The sequence below is a fragment of the Conger conger genome, chromosome 7 (genome assembly GCF_963514075.1).
Source record: "Conger conger chromosome 7, fConCon1.1, whole genome shotgun sequence".
Taxonomy (NCBI): Eukaryota; Metazoa; Chordata; class Actinopteri; order Anguilliformes; family Congridae; genus Conger; species Conger conger.
In genome coordinates, this window is record NC_083766.1 from 19,408,549 (window position 1) to 19,430,757 (window position 22,209).

A 22,209-nucleotide genomic window follows, 5' to 3' on the forward strand; every position below is an offset into this window, starting at 1 on the left:
TACAACGTTGTATTCGTTATATTTATATTTTTACTCAATGTTATCTTTCAAAAGATCCGTTTCCTACAGCCATTATGACAAGTTCCAGTGGTATCTGCAAAACGTTGCCAACCCCGAGTGCATGCCTTGTTGGCCGAAGTGAGTTCAGTCAGTGTGCACTAATTACGCTGTAGGGGAAAGGACGGAAGGGAGACAACTAACCAGTGTAACTACGGACTTCGGACAGTAGCATGCAAAAGATGCTCACCGTCATTTCTAACGTGTTGAGAGGCAGCGCCGCAAAAAATGTATGTATACTGTAACGGTGTCTGTCCGTAATATCCATGTACAGGCATTTACCAGAATGCGAGTTTCTTTAGTTCTGACCTTGCGATAGCAGGCTGGCTAGCTAGCTATCCACTAGGCCCGACCTTTCCCGATTCGTCCAAAACAGTTTAGCTACCAAGTAGGATTGCACGTAACTGTTGCTACTCTCATAGAATTTGTGCATGCTTACCTATGATGAACTACATAAATTACAGCAATATTTTAGTGCGATTATTTTTCAACGTTGGCTTACGATAGCCAACTAGCTGCCAAGTTTGCGCAAGCTTGGACAAGGTCCGTGGCTGTCATTGTCATTTTTCGTGCTGGTGTGATGACTTAACTTACTGGGCATATCACTAACGTTATCTGGCAGTGTGTCTGTAAAAAGCTCGTGTTCATGATTTTAAATGATTCACAATCGCCAACAATGCAAACAGCGTGAAGTGACAGCCTTGGTTAGCTTATTTAGTTGGCTAGCCTACTATAGCCAAGTGTTTTATTTATTAGCAACCGCAACGGGTACGCTAGCTACCTTTAATCAAATAACTTGGCACTTACGTTAACTATATTTAGAGAGGTAGAAAGCAATTGAATCGGTTGCTGTGATAGTTGGCAAACTAGCTCATTTTGATATCGGCTAGCTAATACAGCCATCTGTTGGCTATTTGTAGTTCTACAGGTGGCTAGCTAAATTAGCTCAGCGTGTCCCATCTTAAAAAGACAGCAAGTTTGATAAACCTCTTAGTCTCTTCTGTTGTATATTATTACACAATTATATTATTACAGTATTACATTAATGCAACCTACATGAATTCTAGCTATAACTTTAGGTCTGAGTTAAAAATCAATGGTGGCTACAGTTTGCGCAGCTTCAGAAGGTGTAAGTAATGTCTGCCATTACATCTATTTCAGGTAACGTTAAGCAGCTAATTACGATATTTTATTTTGTTTTATGTTAAATGTAAATACCTATGTTCTATATCACTAATGACTTATCCCTAACTAGTGAATGCGCTTTATAGTTAACTAAATAAACAGTGAAATCGAACAGCGTCATCACGTAGACGCGCTGTCACAAGATCATAAAGATCATTAACAAACATATAGCCGGTTCTTAAAACATTAGCCTAGTCCACAGATATTAAAACTAATTTATCTCTTGCAATGCTCAGTCAATATGCAGACACTTAATCCTGCGGCGTTCAATTTGTAATTAACATTTTTATTTTTAAAATATATATTTTTTAACATGAAACTACATGGCCGTGGCTTATTTTATGTGTATGACATAAAAGAACACATTTTCATGGAGTAAACATCTAAAACTAGGGTTGGCACCCGACCTGGATTCTCCGGGACTGTCCCGGATTTTTGTTGTCTGTCCTGGAAAAAATAATGAAACGAATCCAGTGTTCGTTCCTAAATGTAATGTAACAAATGGTGCAGAGACGGTATTAACCTTCACGAATTACACTTTTTATTTTTGTAATGAAAGAGAAATTGGCACAAAGCACAAGGTAGTTGCGCACCACATTCCTTCAGGCTCACCCACCCTCGATAGTCCGGCTTACTCAGTTTGCCAGCTTCGTAAAGTTGACCAAATTGGGACCATTGTTTTGCGGGTGTCCAGGTATGAGCTCGTAAGTAATTCCACTCCAAATCTGTTAGTAGCCACATTTTCACTGAAAGTTCATTGATTTAAGTGTTCTACAAAGTTGCATACTATTAGGCTAATCAACCTTATATTGTTATCCCAACTCTAAAATTAATGAAATGCTGCAAATTGGTTGACAAAATTGGATGTGATCACTTACACATCTGCTCTTGCCTTTATTTATACAGTATTGTTAGAGAGAGCATGATGGCAGTTCTGACCACACAGTTGAAAATATTATATGCTAGTTTTGAATAAAAATGTAGATCCTTTCTTTTTTCTCTCCTTGCACTCTCTTATTTTTTATTCACTTTATTTGAAGTGATATGGGACTGTCCACTTACCAGTTGTTATAGATTGTTGCACATTAATTTCATTAGATTATTAATTATTCTTCTCTCTTTCTGGCTGCCCTGTAGGGAGCCCAAGCTGTCTCTGAGGTAAGAGATGGTTGGGTTTTTCCCTGCAGCTATAAAAAGCTTATTACTGGTAATGTGCTGCTCAATATTGACTGCCATTGACACTGTGCGCGTGCATGCACGGGTGAATGATGTACATTATGTGTGCAAGGTATGCTTGTGTCATGTAAAGTGCATCACTATGTCACGCACATTGATTCTGTGTGTAAGGTGTGGATGTGTAGTGGGCTCAGTTTTCACTGATGAAGGCTTTACCATGTAGGCTGAAGCTCTCCCTGAGTGATGATGGATAATTATGTATCAACTCTTTGAGACTCCTGCCACAGCCTGCATTGTCTAGATTAGGGGTGGGGCCATTACTAAATAAGTAAAATAAGTAAATTAGTACTGGCTAGCAGACGTACAATAAACAATCAGAATTTTTTATATATATATATATATATATATATATATATATATATATATATATATATATATTGCATCTTTCAAAAATAATTGCAATAAGTGCTTATTGCATCCATGTTGCACTTGTTTAGATCCACCCTTCCACCCATCAACTGCAATCTCCCAAATTTATTGTGGTTATTGTGGAGCCCTGACATATATGGTTGGGCAAGTGAAAGTGGAGAGAAAGGGGGTGGGGAAGCATAAAAAATATATATATTTTCTCTGATGTAGTTTGTATGTATCATGGGTGCAGTGTAATGTGTGAGTGTAAGGGATATGGCGTGCAAGGTGTGTGTCCCCTTGAGTGCCACTCTTTGTGAGATGCGCTTTGGGTTTTATTTGCCATAAATATAAATGTCTTCTGATTGAAACACTCTGAAGAGTCCAATCAGCAATCCTCCATCTACAAAGGCCAAGGATTTTACACACATTGGCTCTGTCTCCCACAAATGTAGATTTTCAGCTTCGCTCTCATCAAACTTGCTTTGCTGTTGATCTTTGGCAGGACCATCTCGGCTGTGTGTTGGGGTGTGAGACTTCTGCAATGGCTACCTGCTGCTGTCATCAAAATAACTGCTTTTCTCTCACACGCAGTGACATAACTCATCTAGTTTAGCAGCTGAATTTATTACAATCATATATGTCTCTTGGGTAGATAATATTTTAGTTGGATACATGTAGTGCAGTCGATTCTGTCTCAGCTTAAGCATTTTGGCTGAACCCTTTTACAGATCATGTTTGTGTTCAACCAAATGTCTCCCGCACTCTCCCTCTCATTCTATTTCTTTCTCTTTCTCTTGTGCTTTGGCTTTTTTCTTTTCTTCAAGTTGGTTTACTCTCTCCCTGTCATTCACCAGTTTTAGTGCAGTAACCATCGCAGTGACAGCTGTTGCTCAAATGTGTTTGAGAATGGAGAGAAAGTAGAGATTTTTAGGGAGGTGGTTGTTGGGATCATGTGGCATGTTGAACGGTGAGGACTAAAGTACAGAATAGAGGAACTGTTAACCGAGGGGTTGTAAGAGCTCTGTTTAACTCAGGTTTCATCCTGTATCCTATGTTGGATTGTAAATGAGCAGTTTCTCAATTGAACTCTGACTCGCGAGTGGATCCTCTGTTGAGCTTTAATCCAAATTGTTTTCTGACTGACTGGCTCTTCTTTCTCCAGTCTTCCACAAGGAGAGCTATTCTCCAGCTGCTGGCAGCCCAGTCCGAGTATGCTGACTTTACCTCGCCCCCAGATACGGCACCATCACCACAAAGACCCAGCTCAGATTTAGACTCTCCTCTCCTGGGAATCTGCGCGAGTGTGCCTGAGATAGTCGCACCCTTACCTTACCTAGGAGTCAGTGTCTGTCACCCCTTCCCAGTTGTGTCTTGCACAGAACCAGCTGTGAACAGCAGACCTGTTGAAGACTTCACAAGATCAGACCATTCAGTGCTCACTTCCAGGCACAATGTGGAATCAATCATTTCACAAGACTCTGAGACTGAGGGAAACAAAGCAGAGCTCAGCTTTGCTGGAATGCCAGAGCACATAGAGACTGCAGAACCTGCACTAAATATAGACCATCCTACCCCAGCATTTATCTCACCAGAACCCACAATTGAGACAGAAATATCCACCCCTGCATTAACCTCACTAGAACCCCTACTTAATATGGACCAAACTAGGCCAGAAATAACCTCATTAGAGCCTGCAGTGAATGCAGACCATTCCACCTCGCAATTAACCTTACTAGAACCTACAGCAAATACAGAACCAACAAGTCCTGAATTATCTTCACTAGAACCCACAATAAATACAGATCAAATCTCCCCAGAGTTAAGCTCACTACAGCCCACAGTGAATGCAGATGAACCCTGCCCAGAGTTAAGCTCACTACAGCCCACAGTGAATGCAGATGAACACAGCCCAGAGTTAAGCTTACTTCAGCCCACAGTGAATGCAGATGAACCCATCCCAGAGTTAAGCTTACTACAGCCCACAGTGAATGCAGACCAACCCAGCCCAGAGTTAAGCTTACTACTGCCCACAGTAAATACAGACCAACCCTGCCAAGAGTTAACATCCCCAGATCCAGCAGCCAGTACCTGCACAGCTGCTGGACACTCCCCTTTGCTTGGGCCTGCAGTGTGCAGTGCGGTGACCGCCACAGACATAGCATTCCCCCAACGCCCGGTGAATACCCACAGGCTGACTGAAGATTTACCCTTACCAGAGCCACAGCTTGCTGTGAGTACTGGCAGAATTCTCCATATCTACCACCCCACCCTCATATACTTATGCATGCTCCCTTTTGCTGTGCCATTCCTAATATTGGGAGTGCTCCCTGATCCCACACAAGCCCACAGATTGTGGAAAATGCTGCTGGCTCGCTGGCTACAAACCTCCCCAACTAAGTCACTCATACCACAACTTGACACTCATCACTCTGCTGTCTCTCTCGTTCCTTCTCAATTTAGCATGAATACATTTCATGTTATATGTGCAAATACAAGATTTTAAATAAACTGGCAAAATTATTTTGTGCGTCGCTGAGAGTGAGATAATGCGTCCTCTACACCTAGGGAATGGAATGGGCTTTCAGCAGCGAAGTGTGGATTTAATCAGTGAGGCCTCTGGGTAGGCTTTAGATTGCTCTCACTGCCCTCTGTTCCGCTAGTTGGTGGTGATTATTATGTTGGAGAAATTGTCCAGAATGAGATCAGTGCTGTCATTCTTTTTTGATTGGGTTTTTTCTTCTGTACCTGTATGTTGTGCTCCATTTGTTCTCCTACTGAATTATCCTGTTTTTTTCTTTGCAGGGAGCCAGAGTAGTAGTGTCGGCACGCACCTACGCGGACTTCACCCCACAGGCTACCTTCGATATAAAGGTGCGTGCTCATGCGCTTGCTTACATGTGTTTACATGTTTGTGTGCATCCTCGTGTTTGGGAGGGTAGAGGGAGTAAGTCAGTGACGGGTGATGTGTGTTGAGGTCCGATTGATCCACGTTCTGTCTGTCCCCCTTTCAGAAGTGTGATGTGCACCGCCTGGAGGAAGGCCCGCCCGTGCAGGCGGTGCTGACGCGGGAGGAGGGGCTGAAGTACTATCGCACCATGCAGACCATGAGGCGCATGGAGCTAAAGGCAGACCAGCTCTACAAGCAGAAGATCATCCGCGGTTTCTGTCACTTGTATGATGGCCAGGTGAGAAAAAAAATCCATTGGGCACAGCCAGTTTGCGAAATGGGTTTGGTGAAACGTATTGAGGAGTTGACCCCAACTTAGTGTTTGGTGTTTGTTTTAATGTTCACCAAAAACATTTTCCAATTTGTGACTTGCTCTATCAAAATCAGTTTCATTGACCCCAAAATGTATTTTCATTTTTAGAAACTACTCGAAAGAGGACAATGTAAGCTTTCTAACGATACCAAAGTTATCTCTCTATTCCAGATATCAAGGGAGTTGTGTCCCATTTAATTTTGAGTGCCTCCAAACCATGTTTTTAAAAAACATTTTCAAATTTCAAATTTTCGTCGCAAGATGGCAGTTACGTGAGGGTGGGAGACTACAGACAATGGGCTGATGAAACTCTGGGGCTATACCTTGTAATCTTATGTATAAACCCTTAAAAAAAATATATATTTTTACTCTGAACATTTACTCTTGAAATTAAGACATACAGACCATGAAAGCAAATACCTCTCATGTAACCATGAATGAAGCTCATGTGGTTGATTGTGACTGAACGGTGACAAGCTCTCTAGCTTCCAAACAATGCACTCCTGTGTTACTTTCACTTTGACATCTTGTGTTTAAAAGCTTAAAAACTATATATTTATATTTGGCATTAAGATATGGAGATTATTAAAGCCATGCTATCGTTCTACAAAATGAAGATGAAAGCCTAAAAACAGCCACGAATGAATTTTTTTTTCATAAGCATCAATTTATGTGAAATTGGTAGTCGCAACTGACTGATTATGATAGAGCGGGTAATCATATTGTATATAACATACAATATACAAGTTATTTTCCATATTGAATTTAATAAGCAACTATAAATTGATACTAAAGATGGCTCGCATCCATCTGTTGAAACTTGGGTGTCTGACATGCTGGCCCTGTGCCCCTGTGTTTCCTCGAACAGGAGGCGTGTGCTGTAGGCATCGAGGCGGGCATCAACCTCTCAGACCACTTGATCACAGCCTACCGAGCCCACGGCTACACTTTCACCCGAGGGGGCGCCATAAAGCAGATCATGGCTGAGCTCACTGGTGAGTGACTCTTTGCTGTGGTAAGAAAAAAAAGAAACAAGTAAACTTTCGGCCAGAATTGTATTCATTTAGTCTAGTTGCAACATCTGTATTCAGATCCCTGTATACAGTGCTTTATTTCCATTTTATTGCATGTCTTGTCTCATCCCTCCCTCCCTCCCTCAGGAAGGAGGGGCGGCATCGCTAAGGGCAAGGGCGGCTCCATGCACATGTACACCAAGAACTTCTACGGAGGGAACGGCATTGTGGGTGCTCAGGTAACACGCTTCCCTCACGGGTCTCTCTGGGACATAGACGTAGACATCTCTCGGGGACCCCTAGTGCAGCCCTGGACCTCTGTGTATCAGCTCTCTGTCTCATGACACCTCTTTGTCTCCAAGGTGCCTTTGGGAGCGGGCGTGGCACTTGCATGCAAGTACCTGGGGAACAACCAGTTGTGCGTCACACTTTATGGCGACGGAGCTGCCAACCAGGCGAGTGCCCTGCGTTTAATCTGTTGCAGAGATGTGCCCTCCACAGAATAGCCTTGGTGACAACTTCTCCCCCTCCTTGCCTCTTCTTCAGGGTCAGATTTTTGAGACTTACAACATGGCAGCTCTGTGGAAGCTGCCTTGCATCTTCATCTGTGAGAACAACAAGTATGGCATGGGCACATCTGTGGAGCGTGCTGCCGCCAGCACTGACTATTACAAGCGAGGAGACTTCATTCCCGGCCTCAGGGTACGAGCGCACCGAACTCCCACAGGCATAACTGCTGTGACATATTAAGGATCATTGTATAATTAAACTGGGCCCTCTTCAGCACTATTATCGGTACAGCTATGAAGGTTCTGTCCCTGCGTGCCTGTTTCTGTAGGTGGACGGAATGGATGTTCTGTGTGTGAGGGAAGCCACCAAGTTTGCTGCAGACCACTGCAGAGCCGGGAAGGTGAGGGTTCACCATTTTCCATTGTCTATTCAGGAATGTTAAAAAAATGTTAATGCCATCGCTGTATAAATGTCGGTTGCCGCAAATGATTGAAAGATAGGACATTAAACTAATCTTCAAAAATACTGACCCCCCTTTGACCCCACTTTGTAAATAGGTGGTATAGGTACTATAGGTGGTATGTTGATCTTTTCTTGAATTTTATCATTACAGAATTGAAGGCCTAACTGATCATGCTTTCATTTTTGAAGGGTCCTGTTGTCATTGAGCTCCAGACATACCGTTACCATGGACACAGCATGAGTGATCCTGGCGTCAGGTGAGATGTCTTTGTCTTGGTGGAACAGCAAACGACACTCTTCAATGTCCTTAAGATTACTTCTGTAATGGCTTTATGTAGTGTATATATTTTTATTTCAGACACCCTTATAAATAGTTGCAACATTTATAATATTGATATACTCTGAATATCACTGTACAGCAGGGTAGATGGAGGAGTAGATGCCTGTGATGATGATCCTATCCAAGATTCAATCTCATGTTCTTAGTTTAGTGCTCTAAGCATTACTTGTGTGCCCTGCTGTACCCTCCTTTTTTCTTGTCCACCCTATGAGTCCACATACCCCTGACCCCCTGAGTCTTTCTCCACAGTTACCGTACACGTGAAGAGATCCAGGAGGTGCGCAGTAAGAGTGACCCCATCTCCTTGCTGAAGGACCGCATGCTCACCAACAATATGGCCAGCGTTGAGGAGCTCAAGGTGAGACCGCACCCCAGCCCATCTTCACTCTTGTCTGGAAAATCAGTCTCCTCCCCCCGCCTGCGTGTGGAAAGTTGCACAACTCCAAGGAATGCAACCTGTCAGCATATTTGCAGCATGTGGGTTGTGCTATGGGAGATGAATTAACTGCGCTCCTACTTCGGACTTCCTTGTTTGTGGAAGCAGGAACGGATTTTCCACCAAAAGTGTAGAAGTGTAGCGGCTGCTGGGTGGCTCATGGTTCAGCCTGTTAAGGCGCTGATCTATATCTTGATGGTCCCACGCTTTTGGACTGACTGTGCCAGTGCCTAGTATGGCTGCTAGGTCCACTGGAGAATGCATAATCTATGGTGGCATTATCGAGGGTTTGGAAGGGTGCAGTCAACCAGACTCCTCACTCAATAGCAATCAGGTACCTATTTGTTTGCTGAAGCAGCACACTGAGTGTCTGTGCAAGCTTGTGAGCTGCAGTGCGAAAAAGCAGTACTTGCTTGTCTGTTCTCTCCTGCATTAACTGTAGATTACGGCATAAGCTGCATTCAATTAGGGATTCCAAACTGGTCAAATATTAAGAGTGATTGAATTAGTGAAAAATTCACAGCTTTTTCAGGGTTAGCAGGGGACTAGCAGTCATGTTGCTTGCAATGCTGCACAACGGTTGTGACCTGCTGTATCAAAATCAGTCACATTGCCCCCAAGATGTATTTTGAGTTTTAGAAACTACTCGAAAGAGGAGAATGTAAGCTTTCTAACGATACCAAAGTTATCTCTCTACTCTATATTTCTACTCTGAATATTTACTCTTGACATCATGACATACAGACCATTAAAGCAAATACATTAACATGCTGGCTAGCCTCCAAGCAATGCACAACTCCCATGAAGCTTAAAAACGATAGACTCTGCCAAGATATTGTTTGACAAAATTATGATGAAAGCCTAAAAAATGCCAAAAATGTAAATTTTTTGATAAATACTGCTTTATGTGAAATTGGCCGTCAACAACTGATTATGAAAGATTGGGTCACATTTGTGTTAAATATTTAATATGTATGTAACATACACTATATGTCATGATAGAGCTGGTCACAATTCCTGTTTCTCATGGAGTTGAATTATTGATTACAAATTGACATGGTGTACGAAGTAGAATTTAAATTTTTTTTGTCCTGATTAATGTTTTGTATTTTAACAGGAAATTGATGTAGAGGTGCGGAAGGAGATTGAGGATGCAGCACAGTTTGCTACCACTGACCCTGAGCCCCCCCTGGATGATCTGTGCAACCACCTCTTCCACAACGAACCACCCCTGGAGGTGCGAGGCACCAACCCCTGGATGAAGCTGAAGTCTGTCAGCTGAGAGCCTAGAGGAACCTCACCCCCCATTGCCCAGGCCCACCCTGTCAACCCACTATCAAGATTATTTTCCCCCTTTTTTTTTTTTGTTCCCCATCAAGGCATATCTCCAGTTAACGCCTCTTAGCAGTCCCCACTTTCCTCCCAGCCATGACCCAAACCCCCACACTCCACCCAATGTGTCCAGGCTGGGCTCAACAGCATTGAGCACTTCAGCCAGGCTCAGAAACATGACATTCCCAGTCATGGTTTCAGTAACTTTGTAAAAACATATACTGGCCTTATTATTCATGTTAACATTATTATTTTGTTGTGTTTCAGTGTTAAATTAAAGATCAGTTAATGGTCTAAGGTTTATAAAAGGGATCTTTTCACTTTGCCAAAAAAAAATGTTACCTTGAATGATAAAGGCAAGAAATATTTCTTGGCTGCTGTTCATGTTGCTATATTTACAAATTTTAGATTTTAGAAAAATAGAAACGGCAAAGGCCAGCTTGTCTTCAGAGGCAGTTGTAGCAACAAGGCGAACAAGACCTCGATGCCATCCCTAAATTGACACCTTGGACAAATACAAATAATCCTTTTTTTGTTGTGCGAAAGGTTTTGTAAGTTGCTCGATGTTAATACTAACAAATATAAAATGTTTGCCATCTGTGGACCATCAGTGACAGAGAAACTCAAATGGGAATATACAATCTACCTCTCTTTTTCTCTGTCTCTGTAACCTTGAGTAACAAACTGTGTGTGAGACATGGGATCAGAGGGAGGGTTCTAATGTACACAGGGTGGATGTGGAAGTGTTGTCTCTAGGTGTTGAGGAAGGCAGAGAGGTGGAAAGAGATTTTATTATGTGGAGGTCTGAAAAATTTAATCCAGAAAATATCAAGGCTGTTACCTGACATTGTACTTGTGCTGTCTAAAGGAAATAAATACATTGGAATGTCTGAATTATTTTGTTTCTGACTCAAGTAACTGGAGAATTCCTGTCTTCAAACATTGTTCCCAATTATTTTTGTGGGGAATGAAGGCTCCTTATCCACTAGAGGGCAGAAGTCTGTGTTAAGGCTCTGACTGAGTTTCTGGCAAGATAAACCAATCGGGCCCGAAAGGGGAGATTCTTTTTGGCCTGGTTTGTTTATCTTGCCAGATGGCCAGGTTGCAACAACCCTCACACTATTACTTAGAGGAGGCAATTGGTAACATTTTTCCATTTACATACAGTCTATGTACACAGCTATTTAGTGATTCAGGTAAAATTCATTTATACCTTTAGGGTATATCAACAGTTCCCCACCTGATCATTTAACCTATAACCTCAGAGTTGTGAGCCAGGTTTCCTAATCTAACTACTGTGCTAGATTAGCAAAACTTGTCTCAGACTTGGTGAGTTATTATGGCTCATGATTTTCCAGATGTTGCTGCCCCAACTTATTAATGATCTGTGTTTGGCTGAAACTTTCTGCTTATAAGTAGCGACAATGGTGAGTGAATTTGATAGTCCTGCATCAAACATACAAATGTCAATTTGCTGTTTTCTTGATTGTGTTGCATGGATTCTTTAATGTTTTACTCCTTAGCTTTTTGCCAGGCTTGACAGCTAGTACTGAATAACTGCACAATACATTAAAAAAATAAAAATAAAAAACAGTACCCAGTCTCAATGAAGTAAGGACAGAGGGACACAGTAGCCCACTGTAAATCTCAGGCAGTGCTGCTTGTAAGGTTGTGGGTGGCATATTGGTGGCACTCAATAGGCACGATTGGCAGTTCCAACTCAAGAAATTTTTGATTTTATATAGAATATTATACATAATAGATACTACTATGCTATAAAAAGGTTTAACACTGTCTCACTTAATTATTTCATTAAAATAAGATATTTTTAAATTTGCCCTCATTAGCATTTCTTCAATACCCTAAAGGAATGTGGTTTATTTTTCTAAATACTGTATTGGCATACAGTACTTTATAGTATAGGTAGACTGCTGTTTTGTGTTGACCACATACATTTGAGAATGCTGCCATTCTAGAGAGAGGGAACGTCTCCATGTTCTGCTCCCTCTAGTTTTCATCATAGTGCAGGGCAGCTATCTCTGCCTATATGAGCATTTGAACTATCACTGAGTTTCATGAATCTCACCATAGGCTATTCCCCAAATGTATGTAGGCAATGCACTGCATCCATCACGCACACATCTGTTTTTTTGCACAACCATTAATTCATTTAAATGTATTGTGTGCTTGGGCATATGGCAGTGTAGTGTGATGGTTGAGAAACTGGACTTTACTAAAAAATGGGTTAATTCTCAGTCCAAAACATTCTTGAATCAATGTCAAAATACAAGACTGATGGTGGTAGTAATCATTTTAATTAATGCAGAGCTGAAATTGAGCCAGGTATGATTTATGTTTCGCTGATAAGGTCAATCGGGTACGGAGACCTCCTTGTGCTCCTGCCGTCGGCGTTGAGATTCTTACCTGTCTTTGATCGTTGGATGCGAAGCTCCTCCCTCGGCCCATGACGCAAAAGCGATGCAGAACCCAGCCTCTGACAGACAGGTAACCCGAGCCACGACGGCGCCATATTGAGGGAAACGGAAGTGGGTGACTGCGATAGCGAGTTAAAAGGGAGGCAAGTGAACAAAGTTACATTGAAGGGAGGGGGGGCTAAAGAGGAGGGAAAGTATTTTGATTACGGTATTAAAACTAAACCGGACTTATTTCGCGGGGAAGCGGTCGCCCACTTTTAAGGATTAACATTTGCACAGTCTTTTGCCGCCTCTAGGAAACGACGTATCGTATGTAGCGAGATAGCTTCCTTGCTAGCGAGCTAGCTAAGTTCATCAGGAGATTTTTAGGACAAGCCCGTAAGCCAAGATGCCGCTGGCACAGCTGGCGGACCCCTGGCAGAAGATGGCCTTGGGGAATGCGGAGAGCGAGGTAAAGATTCTGGCCGATCATCCTCTGTAGATCCTACAGAGCGGATCGACATTGGACCAATCAAGTGCTATTTATTTTACAACATTCTTGGTACAGTTAGCTAAGTTGTGACAACTGACACCTATAATAGAATTGCAGGTCGTAGTGTATTTTTGCTACAAGCTAATCGATCAAAAAGTTGTCCACCAGACACCGGAAATATAAGTTATATATTTGCAATGGCGAGGGAATGTTAAATCTGTGTTTAGTCTGAAACTACTGAGTGGCAATCAGTGATATCTCCCTGAAAGTGGAGCGGTAACGTTAGCTAGAGAGAATTAATAGTACAAGGAAGCGGTGCTGTTTCACGACAAAAAAATGTGTGACATTGTAAGAAGTCAGAGGTCTGTTGCTTTTTGACTGTCTTTTGCTCACAAATTAATGGCTTTCGACTATATGTTACTGTGTAAGCTTCAATAATCATCAATTAATTTACTAACTTCACTAAGAAATGTAGCTACGTTACTTGGGTATAACTGCTAGTAGTCGCATCATGTACTTTAATCGTACATTCACCACAAATCAGCGTACCATATGTTAATGTGTAAAACCGAGGAAAAATAAATATAAGGGTTGTCTGTTATAGTATAAAGGTATTTCCTTTACTTATTCAGAATATACTAGGTCTCCGTTTGGACAGGGTATTTATCCGTGCAGGACCATGTGCCCTGATGGTGTTTCTGAGTCCGAGCTTCTCGCCGAAGATATGGTCTTTAGTCAGCGCTAGAGACTGCCTTTTGAATTCTATTGAGAATTGTGAATCACACATGATTCATTAGTATGAAAACGGGAACAAGTTATGTAGGGTAAATTATTTTGTCTAGTCTCATATTATGCACATTTCTTGCACCAGAAAAATCTAATTTGATTTACAAGCGTGAGACATTATACAGTAGGGTTGGGTCGGTTATGAAACGCTGTGTGTGCATTGTAGTCAGGAATGGCAGCCGCCACTCGAAGTTGCGATCGGGCAGCTAGCTTGGGGGAGGGGATTGTGGAAGGAAGCTGTCAAAACTGTGATAGTAGTAGGTCACTGTTGGGAACAAAAGAGAACAACTGAGAGCGAAGGAACGATGCAATAACAGTAACCCGTTAACGTCATTTAAACCCATGGCTGTTTTTTCTAAATTCCCTAATGTTGGAAAGCAGTTTTTTTTCTACAGTAATAATGATTCTACAGGAATTCACTAACCCTTGTCGTTTCTCCGCATTCCAGCGTTGCAGAAAACACTAGACAAAAAAATAGTCAACTAGGGCAAAACGTTCTCCAGGGTTAAAAAAAGGCTGATTCTTGGGATTCCGCGTGACGCAGCTCTAGTACCATTCTTGGTTTTACTTTTTCAATAATGCTGAATGTTATACAGGCTGTACGTGTTTCTAACACTTAAATATGACCATACATCCATTCTGACAAAATAACCTGGAATGAAAAATGATGTATTGATACACATTGGTTTATTATAGATTATCTAGCATTCTATGATGAATGTGGATAATGTGTGTCCCAAGCAATCAAGAGGGGTGTGGTTGCTAGGCCTTACATTTACTGTTGTAAATTTAAATTGGAAACAAATTTGTTGCATTTTGTATTTTGTATTTTGGACAGGAAGTAGTTTACTCCTCACATTGTGGGTCAAGTGAAATTTTTTATATTTAGAAATTCAAGAAAATCCATTGCTCTTCTAAGATAAGTCATTACACAGCTGATGGTGGAAAAAACTGCTGTAGTTCCATTTTCTTCTCTCATTCCTCTCATAATCATGAACTACTTTTAGAATGCACAAAAAATAAATTTATAATAATTATAAAAAATTATTATATATATATATATATATATATATACACACACACACACACACACACACACACACACACAATTTTGTGTACAAAAAATAATTGGTGGAGTTTCTGCAAGTCCACAATGGTTGTTTTTTGCTAATCGGTAATAAAAAATGCATAAGATAATTTCTAATTGTAGGCAAGTGCGGGGCATATTGTCACATTTTGTTCTTTTATACATTTCTTGGGCTCTATACATCACAATGGAATATATTTCATACCAAATGGAAGAATTAAGTCACAAGCACATATCCGCCCCCCCCCCCCGCCCCCCATTTAAAAATGTAATTGAAATATGGGGCCAGATCTGGGATCCCCTTTGCCCCCCAAGCGCAATTGCTGGTACCCCTGTTATTGTCAGAGACGAATCTCTGCGACTCAATAATCCCCATGATGAACAACTGCAGAACATTCCCCGTCGATAATCTCTGCAGCAAACACTGGCACTGTGGCAATTGTAGTGTACTTTACTGTATATCCGATTAATTTAACTCTTCAGAGTCAGATTCACAGTTCAGGCACACACATATTCCTAAATCTTGGGTACAAGTGTCAATTTGATAGTCAAATCCTGTCTTGTGTAGTCCAGGGATATGTCTGCTGCTCTTAACTATTTGCATATCTAACATTAGTACATTACATTTACAATGATTTTAACTGAAACATAGTTTCCAATAATATAATATCACCATGATTTTTGAACAAATTATTTGTGTCAATTTACAGTTTATCCTGTTTTTGGAGTTCTGGTAGTCCCCTTCAAGTGAATAATGAAGGGAGATTATTTTTTGTAACTACTACAGTTTTGTATTTATGAGGGATATTTACATATTGGGAACTGTTGTTCAATAGAGACTGTCACATATCCCCAGGGCAGCAAACGCATAACTGAACCAGGATGAATTCATTTATCTTAATTTTCGCTACACAACAATAAACAGTTGGCTCAAATTTGAGTGCTTGTTTATTGTACACTCGGCCTCATTAGAAGCACAGTTCTGTATGATGCTTATGAAAAGGTCATCTGATGAATTAATGCATATTAATGTAACAGAAACATGAGGGCTCTTGTTTTGATGAAGAACAAGTGTCTGACGGTATCTGATCACGCGAAAACTGCAAGGGCATTAAGGGGTTTCGAAAAGTTGTGTCAATGACACAATTAGTCAATTGAATAGTCGATTGAAAAAAATGCCTACTGTAGCTTGTTGGATTGCTTAATTAAAGTACAAGTGTACTTTCATTTGAAGAAACTTATCAATCATACTGGTGTAAATTATAACAGTCGAATAGACACTGTTTAGGGTTGGTCTCGGACAATTTGGTAGTGACCAGTCGTGATATTGATCCACAATCCTTTGTACATCATGGAAGCAAACTCAAACATTGACTTGGAAATGAACGACTTAGAGGGGGAAATACGGAGATGTCATCACCACCATTATCCTCTCGTGAATTGTTGCTAAAAAGACTTTGAAGTAACAAGACTTTTGCATTTTCAACAGATAGACATTGAACATTTGCATTTTAAATTAGATTAATTGATGAAAGAACCAACAACACATTATTAATACATAGCACTAGGGCACAGGATATAAATAATTTCAAGCAAGCTTAGACTCTTCATATATTGTTAAGCTAGGTTTACTTCTCTTTTTGAGAGAGCGAGAGAATTTCATTTGGAACACTTTTCCATCATGCTTGAACGTGCACACCGTTGTTGAGGTCCGAGAATGACGCATAATATTAAATCATGTGGCTCTCAACTCATTTTCCAAATCCTCCTGAAAAGATGACCCACGTCAGTCCTGACCTTTTCTTGTTCAAGGAAAAAAATCTATATTCAGCAGGCCGTTCAGACCCCATTCTGAATATGCTTATTGTGGCAGCCCCTTTGTTGTATGTGCTGTCACAGTCTCTGTAATGCCTCAAGCAGGATTGCACCATTGTCCAGATTCACCACACATGTCATTAGCACTCAGTGAGAGTGCGTACACACAAAAACCAGTAACCGCCATTCAGCACTTGTATTTGAATTTATGTTGTACCTGGTGGCTTAAGTCTTATGCTCATATGTTTGTTCAGTCGGTGCCAAATCCAAAGGTATCAAACATCTTTCACCCCTTTAGTATCGGTCCATTTTCTTAACACAAACTTGAAAATTATATGGCCAAAATACTCTAAAAGGACACATGGTAACCAAATGATATTATGGGCCTCATGAGATGTAAAATAAATATAGGCTAATATGCTAAATCATCCTGGAGAAGTTTGCCTGTGACCCTCCCACCTACCTCTCCCGCTCCTTGTGCTCTCCACAGACGGCAACAGTCGAATAAGATTGTAAAAATGAAAGTACAATAATCACAATAACATCTTGACATACTAATATACTGAATGAGGTCCCCTGATTGAAGTTTTTTCCAAATACTTCCACTTTCTCTGTGTTTGAGCTTCTGTAGCCTTGTTTTAATAATATTTAGAGTAATTGTGACTCTTGGAAAACAGACCCTAAAGGGCTACCTTTCAGAAGACACCAGGATTATGCCTGTAGTCAAAAGGGTTCAGCAATAGTAACCATTCTAATGTGGATATGTCATTCTCAAATCTGTTGAGAAAAGGGGTTCATTTTAGGTTTAAGTTATGCTAAAAGCCTTTCCATGCAGTACATACAGCTGTCCTATTACTGCAGAAGTACCAGTTCGTAAGGATATCTGATTTGGGAGATCTCATTTTATTTTTGACCTTTAGGTACTTGTGTGGACTTTGATGAACTTCCAATACCTGACAAAGGTGTACCTGTTCTATCTTTTTCTGCAGGTCTTCGAGGAATCCATGGGTGAAGATGAAATGTCAATGTGCAGCGTAAGTTCCCTCTCTTTGTATATATACACTGTTCAAATCACACAATGTCTTGATTCTGAACAAAATTATTCACCAAGGTTGATAAATAATTGATAAAGTACAGCCAATAACATTACAAATGACAGTTACTGTTCGAAATGTCTGTTTCAATCTTTACATATGATTGCAAACCCCCATTTTCCGCAGTCATTACTCTAGCGTACTAACACCATCTGATACCTTATCCTTAAGTAATCATGATCATGTGGTAATTTGGTACTAGAGAAGCCACTCCCATTATCGTAAGCACAGTTGAAAATCATACCAAAAATATGTCTTAATTTTTTGGCCACACTATCATTTCAAAGTTCAGTTTTGCTTTTGGAATTTCCAAAAAGAAATCCCCTTCTCTTGAAACTTGTCAGTGTATTGTTGTACTGAGAGATGAAGACTATTCCATGCGTGAGATGGCCAAGAACCTGAAGATTTCTTACAGTGGTTTGCATTACTGTCTCGAAAGGAGAGAGCAAATGGGATCTAACCAGGACAGGAGAAATGGAAGGCCCAGATGCACAACTGCAACAGGACAAGTGCATCAGTTTCTAGTTTGAGAAACAGACAAGAAACTGAATATTTCAGTGTGTCCGGGATAGGCAGTAATACTCAAATTTGTTTCAAAAAATGAAATACTATTTTGTAACTTGTATTTTATGATGTAGGAAAAATCTGCATAGAACCAAAGTACTTTATAGTTTTATTTTTAAAAATATATTTTCGCGAAAATATTTTTCCTTCTCATCCATCGAAGTTAACCTTTCATTGCCTGCCTTTTCACTGTGGAACAAACCTAGTGTTTGAACCCTTACCTGGGCCCTTTCTACTGTGCTGATGCTGGGCTAGGCTTAAACAAGGTGCATCAAGAATCTCGTGCCCCGCTACAAGCCCTCTCCGATGGTCAGGGCCACAGCTGTCATTACACATCATGACGAAAAGCTGCTTCAAATAACCCATCAGTTGTCAATGAATGTTAACATTACATTACATTAGAACTATGGTAGATGCAGAGTGATGTACAATAAACTGAAAAATAAGCTGAAAACCCTACAGTGAAGTACAGTTCCAAGTGCTAGAGTGATGACATTGATAAAAACTTACCCTTGTAGATTAATCAGATAAACTGACAATTTGGCAACTATGACACTAAGAATAGTAAAATAATTATACATAAGTGCGATAATTGCAGCATACCATATACAACATACATGGCTCATTAGAAATTCTAGGGAGGGGAGGGGAAAGGTACAGCCCGAAAAGGTGCGCCTTCAGTCTGTCCTTGAAGGTGAAGAGAAGTCTGACCTCCACAGGAAGCTCATTCCACCACCATTGGGCCAGAGCAGACAAGTGCATGTGCAACAAGGAGGAGGCGCCAGGTGTCCTGAGGTAGCAGAGTGGAGAGGTCTGGCAGGCGTGTAGGGTTTGATGAGCTTTTGGATGTATGCTGGGGCTGACCCCTTAACTGTCTGCTATTCACAAGAGAGGTGACGAATGGGATGGCAATTGGCTGAAGGAGAGATGAAGGAATCGGGTTGAGGGCACAGGTGGTGGGAAAGCAGGAGCTGGGAAATAGAGGGCTCATTCCAATTGCTTATTTTTCTTATTTTTATTTTTCTTGCTATTTATCTACTCCTAGCTCGACACATCATGAGAAGCTAAGAAAAGTGGCTAGAAGAAATTAAGACATGCAAGTCAATAACGTGATTTGGCAAATGGAATGTCCCTGCTCCTTCAAACATCAGTTCAAAGCCATGTTAATGGGGAGAGGTGGATCCACAGGTTGATCATTTATAAGTCAGGCTTTCCGAAAAAATACTTGCGCTGATGTTTTCTTGCTCAAATGAAATATTGGCAGTTCCTAAGTTCTACTTCTAGCTCCGATGAAGTGGCTGTGAATGTCTGCAGCTGTCGAAGAACACTGCAAAGTCACCCACAGTAACTAAGGTGGGGGAGGTGGTGTGCTAAGAAGAGAAGAGAAAATGGAAAACAATTGACCTGGGTTAGAAGTGGAATTTTGGTTTTTCATGGTGATCTACCTTGGTGGTGGTGACAGCCGAAAAGAATGCTGCCAGGAGGGACTGGTAGAATGAAAGGTCAGTTGGGCCCCTAGATTTCCCCCTCTTCCTTTCAGCTGTATGTAGACAGGCCCTGGGGATATGTAGGGTGTCAGACATCCATGGACTGGGAGGAGAATAGCGTGCCAAGACCAGAGGACGGGGAGAGTTGAGTGCTGAGGAGTGAGAGGAAAGCAGAGTGGAAGATGCAGACTCAGTGGGGAAATTGGAGAATGAATCCAGAGCTGCGAGAGAAGCAGTGCTCTCCCAGGAGGATCAGCGGGAGATCTTTGGGAAACACCAACACGCCCTCGTCAAGCCGCATTTTGCGCTGCGAGTTTCATGTGCGTAAATCTGACCCATTGAGGTTTTTCTATCGCTAGAATGCTGGCTGTTGCTAGCAATCTATTCAATTCATCCATCCATCCATTACTTTAACCCGCTTATCTTGATCAGGGTCGCAGGGGGGCTGGAGTCTATCCCAGCATACATTGGGCGAAAGGCAGGAATACACCCTGGACAGGTCGCCAGTCCATCGCAGGGCACACACACCATTCACTCACACACTCATACCCACGGGCAATTTAGACTCTCGAATCAGCCTAACCTGCATGTCTTTGGACTGTGGGAGGAAACCCACACGAACACAGGGAGAACATGCAAACTCCACACAGAGAGGCCCCGGCCGACCGGGATTCAAACCCAGGACCTCCTTGCTGTGAGGTGGCAGTGCTACCCACTGCACCATCCGTGCCGCCTCTATTCAATTCAGTCTGCTTTTTTGACATTACTGTTTATAAGATGGATATTGAGTGAGATGGAGAGACTGTTTTTTTTCTTGTGTTGATCTCCATTGTCACAGCCAGTCTTGTACTACTTTCAGAAGGAGCTGAGATGGACTTCAGTAAATTAACTCTGTAGAAAGAACACCAATCAGCACACTCTTGTAAGATATAACCCACTGGACTGATTCTGTTCCAAAATACCGATATTGCTTCACCAAGGGGTGGTCAGGTTGAGCTGAGGAGTGTGAAGGCCAGTGCCTGGTACTGGTGTGCTAGAAGAATGCGGGTTTGCAAATGTGGAATTGGAGTGAGTGCATGTGGGAACAAAATCGCTGGGGAACACTCCTTCCTCAATCCAGCGGCCTCATTAGTCAGCTGAACGGAAGTCGCTGCATCCTTTCATTGACTGCTTTGAGCTTCTCTCTGCAAGCGCTACAGCTGTTATTACTGCCTTGAGCATGTGAGACTTGCATCACGTTGACCGGTAACTTAACTTGCTGCTCTGCTGTAAACTCTGGCCCGTGATGTCACATTTGACCCCAGCCAAAAATCTCTGTCCACTACCTGTTAAAGAAGCAGGTTTCAGCTTGGCTAACTAGCTAATTAGTTGGCTATCACCAAGTTAACTAGTTGGCTATCACCAAGCCATAGCCTGGCTCCCTTGCTTTATTGGCTTTTCCGCTTTCATCTGCAAGGACACAGGGGCAGAGTGACTCTTTCATTGGATTCTGTGGCATTTAGTTTTCTTACTGTATGTTCTGATATTTTCTAATTAAATATGGGATGCGCCATTCTGCCAGTCGGTAATTTTTTGGTGTGAATGAAGGATTATGGACAGGGAAGGCTACACTGGTGATATTTGGTCTCTGGGGTCTGAAATCAGGCTAACACATTTGTGGAAGGTGAGAAAATAGGTAAAGAAGCAAAAGAAGTCAAGTGTCAGTGGGAAGAATTGATTCGCTTTTGTTTTAAAATGCAAATGACAAATGTGTTTCTGTAATGCCGGGAGGTATTCTTGTGAAGGGAAATCACTGCAGATTTTAGCTTAGTGTTGGTCACTGTTTGAATAAAGCACTGGGTGTCTATTGAGTGTATCTAGAGTGTAATCTTAAAATTATGAATATGAATGTAGAAAATCACAATTTTTGCTTTTTGTAATTCGTAATTCGTGAGCTGTTCAGCACTTTGTTTATTCAGACCAATTCCCATGTCACTAGGCCTTGTTGTCAGGGTGATGTTTAGGACTTCCTGTCCATCCTTCAGATGATTAATTGAGGATAAATCTGACCTGGAAGCAACTAGAGAGGGGGCAGCAGGTGTAGAGGGGACGAAGCAAGTTGGCATGGATCTGAAAATTGAATTTGAATTTGTGACGTATAAACAGAAATTTGGTAGGAGATGGCTCAGAGCCTGACCCTATTCAGGTCTCTCCTTGATGACGTTAATATTCAGACATAACTACGGAGACATGTTCATTGGTAGATGGGAAGTTGCTATTTTCTAAACATATGGCCAAGATCAGAAGT

General features: G+C 41.5%; 2 protein-coding genes across 4 annotated transcripts in view; both read left to right on the forward strand.

Annotated features, from left to right (window-relative positions):
• The first annotated feature begins 115 nt into the window (after window positions 1–115).
• LOC133134103 (pyruvate dehydrogenase E1 component subunit alpha, mitochondrial-like) lies at window positions 116–11,079 on the forward strand. Of its 3 annotated transcripts, none has more exons than XM_061250524.1 (12): window positions 116–287; window positions 3,992–5,059; window positions 5,632–5,700; window positions 5,841–6,014; window positions 6,958–7,084; window positions 7,250–7,341; window positions 7,465–7,557; window positions 7,649–7,804; window positions 7,941–8,012; window positions 8,264–8,331; window positions 8,664–8,772; window positions 9,968–11,079. In XM_061250524.1, exons 1-12 carry the CDS (start codon window positions 231–233, stop codon window positions 10,130–10,132), a joined length of 2,250 nt encoding a protein of 749 aa, XP_061106508.1. In that variant the 5' UTR covers window positions 116–230; the 3' UTR covers window positions 10,133–11,079. The 3 variants fall into 3 exon arrangements, with proteins under 3 accessions (XP_061106508.1, XP_061106509.1, XP_061106510.1); XM_061250525.1 differs by lacking the exon at window positions 3,992–5,059 and adding an exon at window positions 2,380–2,400 and having other exon boundaries at window positions 126–287; XM_061250526.1 differs by lacking the exon at window positions 3,992–5,059 and having other exon boundaries at window positions 127–287.
• A 1,655-nt stretch (window positions 11,080–12,734) lies between these two features.
• Window positions 12,735–22,209, forward strand: part of LOC133132396 (ribosomal protein S6 kinase alpha-3) — a 33,731-nt gene continuing 24,256 nt past the window's right edge. The window contains exons 1-2 of the mRNA XM_061247821.1: window positions 12,735–13,068; window positions 17,767–17,811. Coding sequence (XP_061103805.1) covers window positions 13,006–13,068; window positions 17,767–17,811 — 108 coding nt within the window. The 5' untranslated portion in view covers window positions 12,735–13,005. The remainder of the gene's footprint in view (window positions 13,069–17,766; window positions 17,812–22,209) is intronic.

Coding starts and splice junctions, on each gene's coding strand:
- LOC133134103 (XM_061250524.1), top strand. CDS start 231: ATGCAAAAGATGCTCACCGTCATTTCTAACGTGTTGAGAGGCAGCGCC. Junction 5,060..5,631: donor TACCAGAGCCACAGCTTGCT/GTGAGTACTGGC, acceptor TTTTCTTTGCAG/GGAGCCAGAGTAGTAGTGTC. Junction 6,015..6,957: donor GTCACTTGTATGATGGCCAG/GTGAGAAAAAAA, acceptor TTCCTCGAACAG/GAGGCGTGTGCTGTAGGCAT.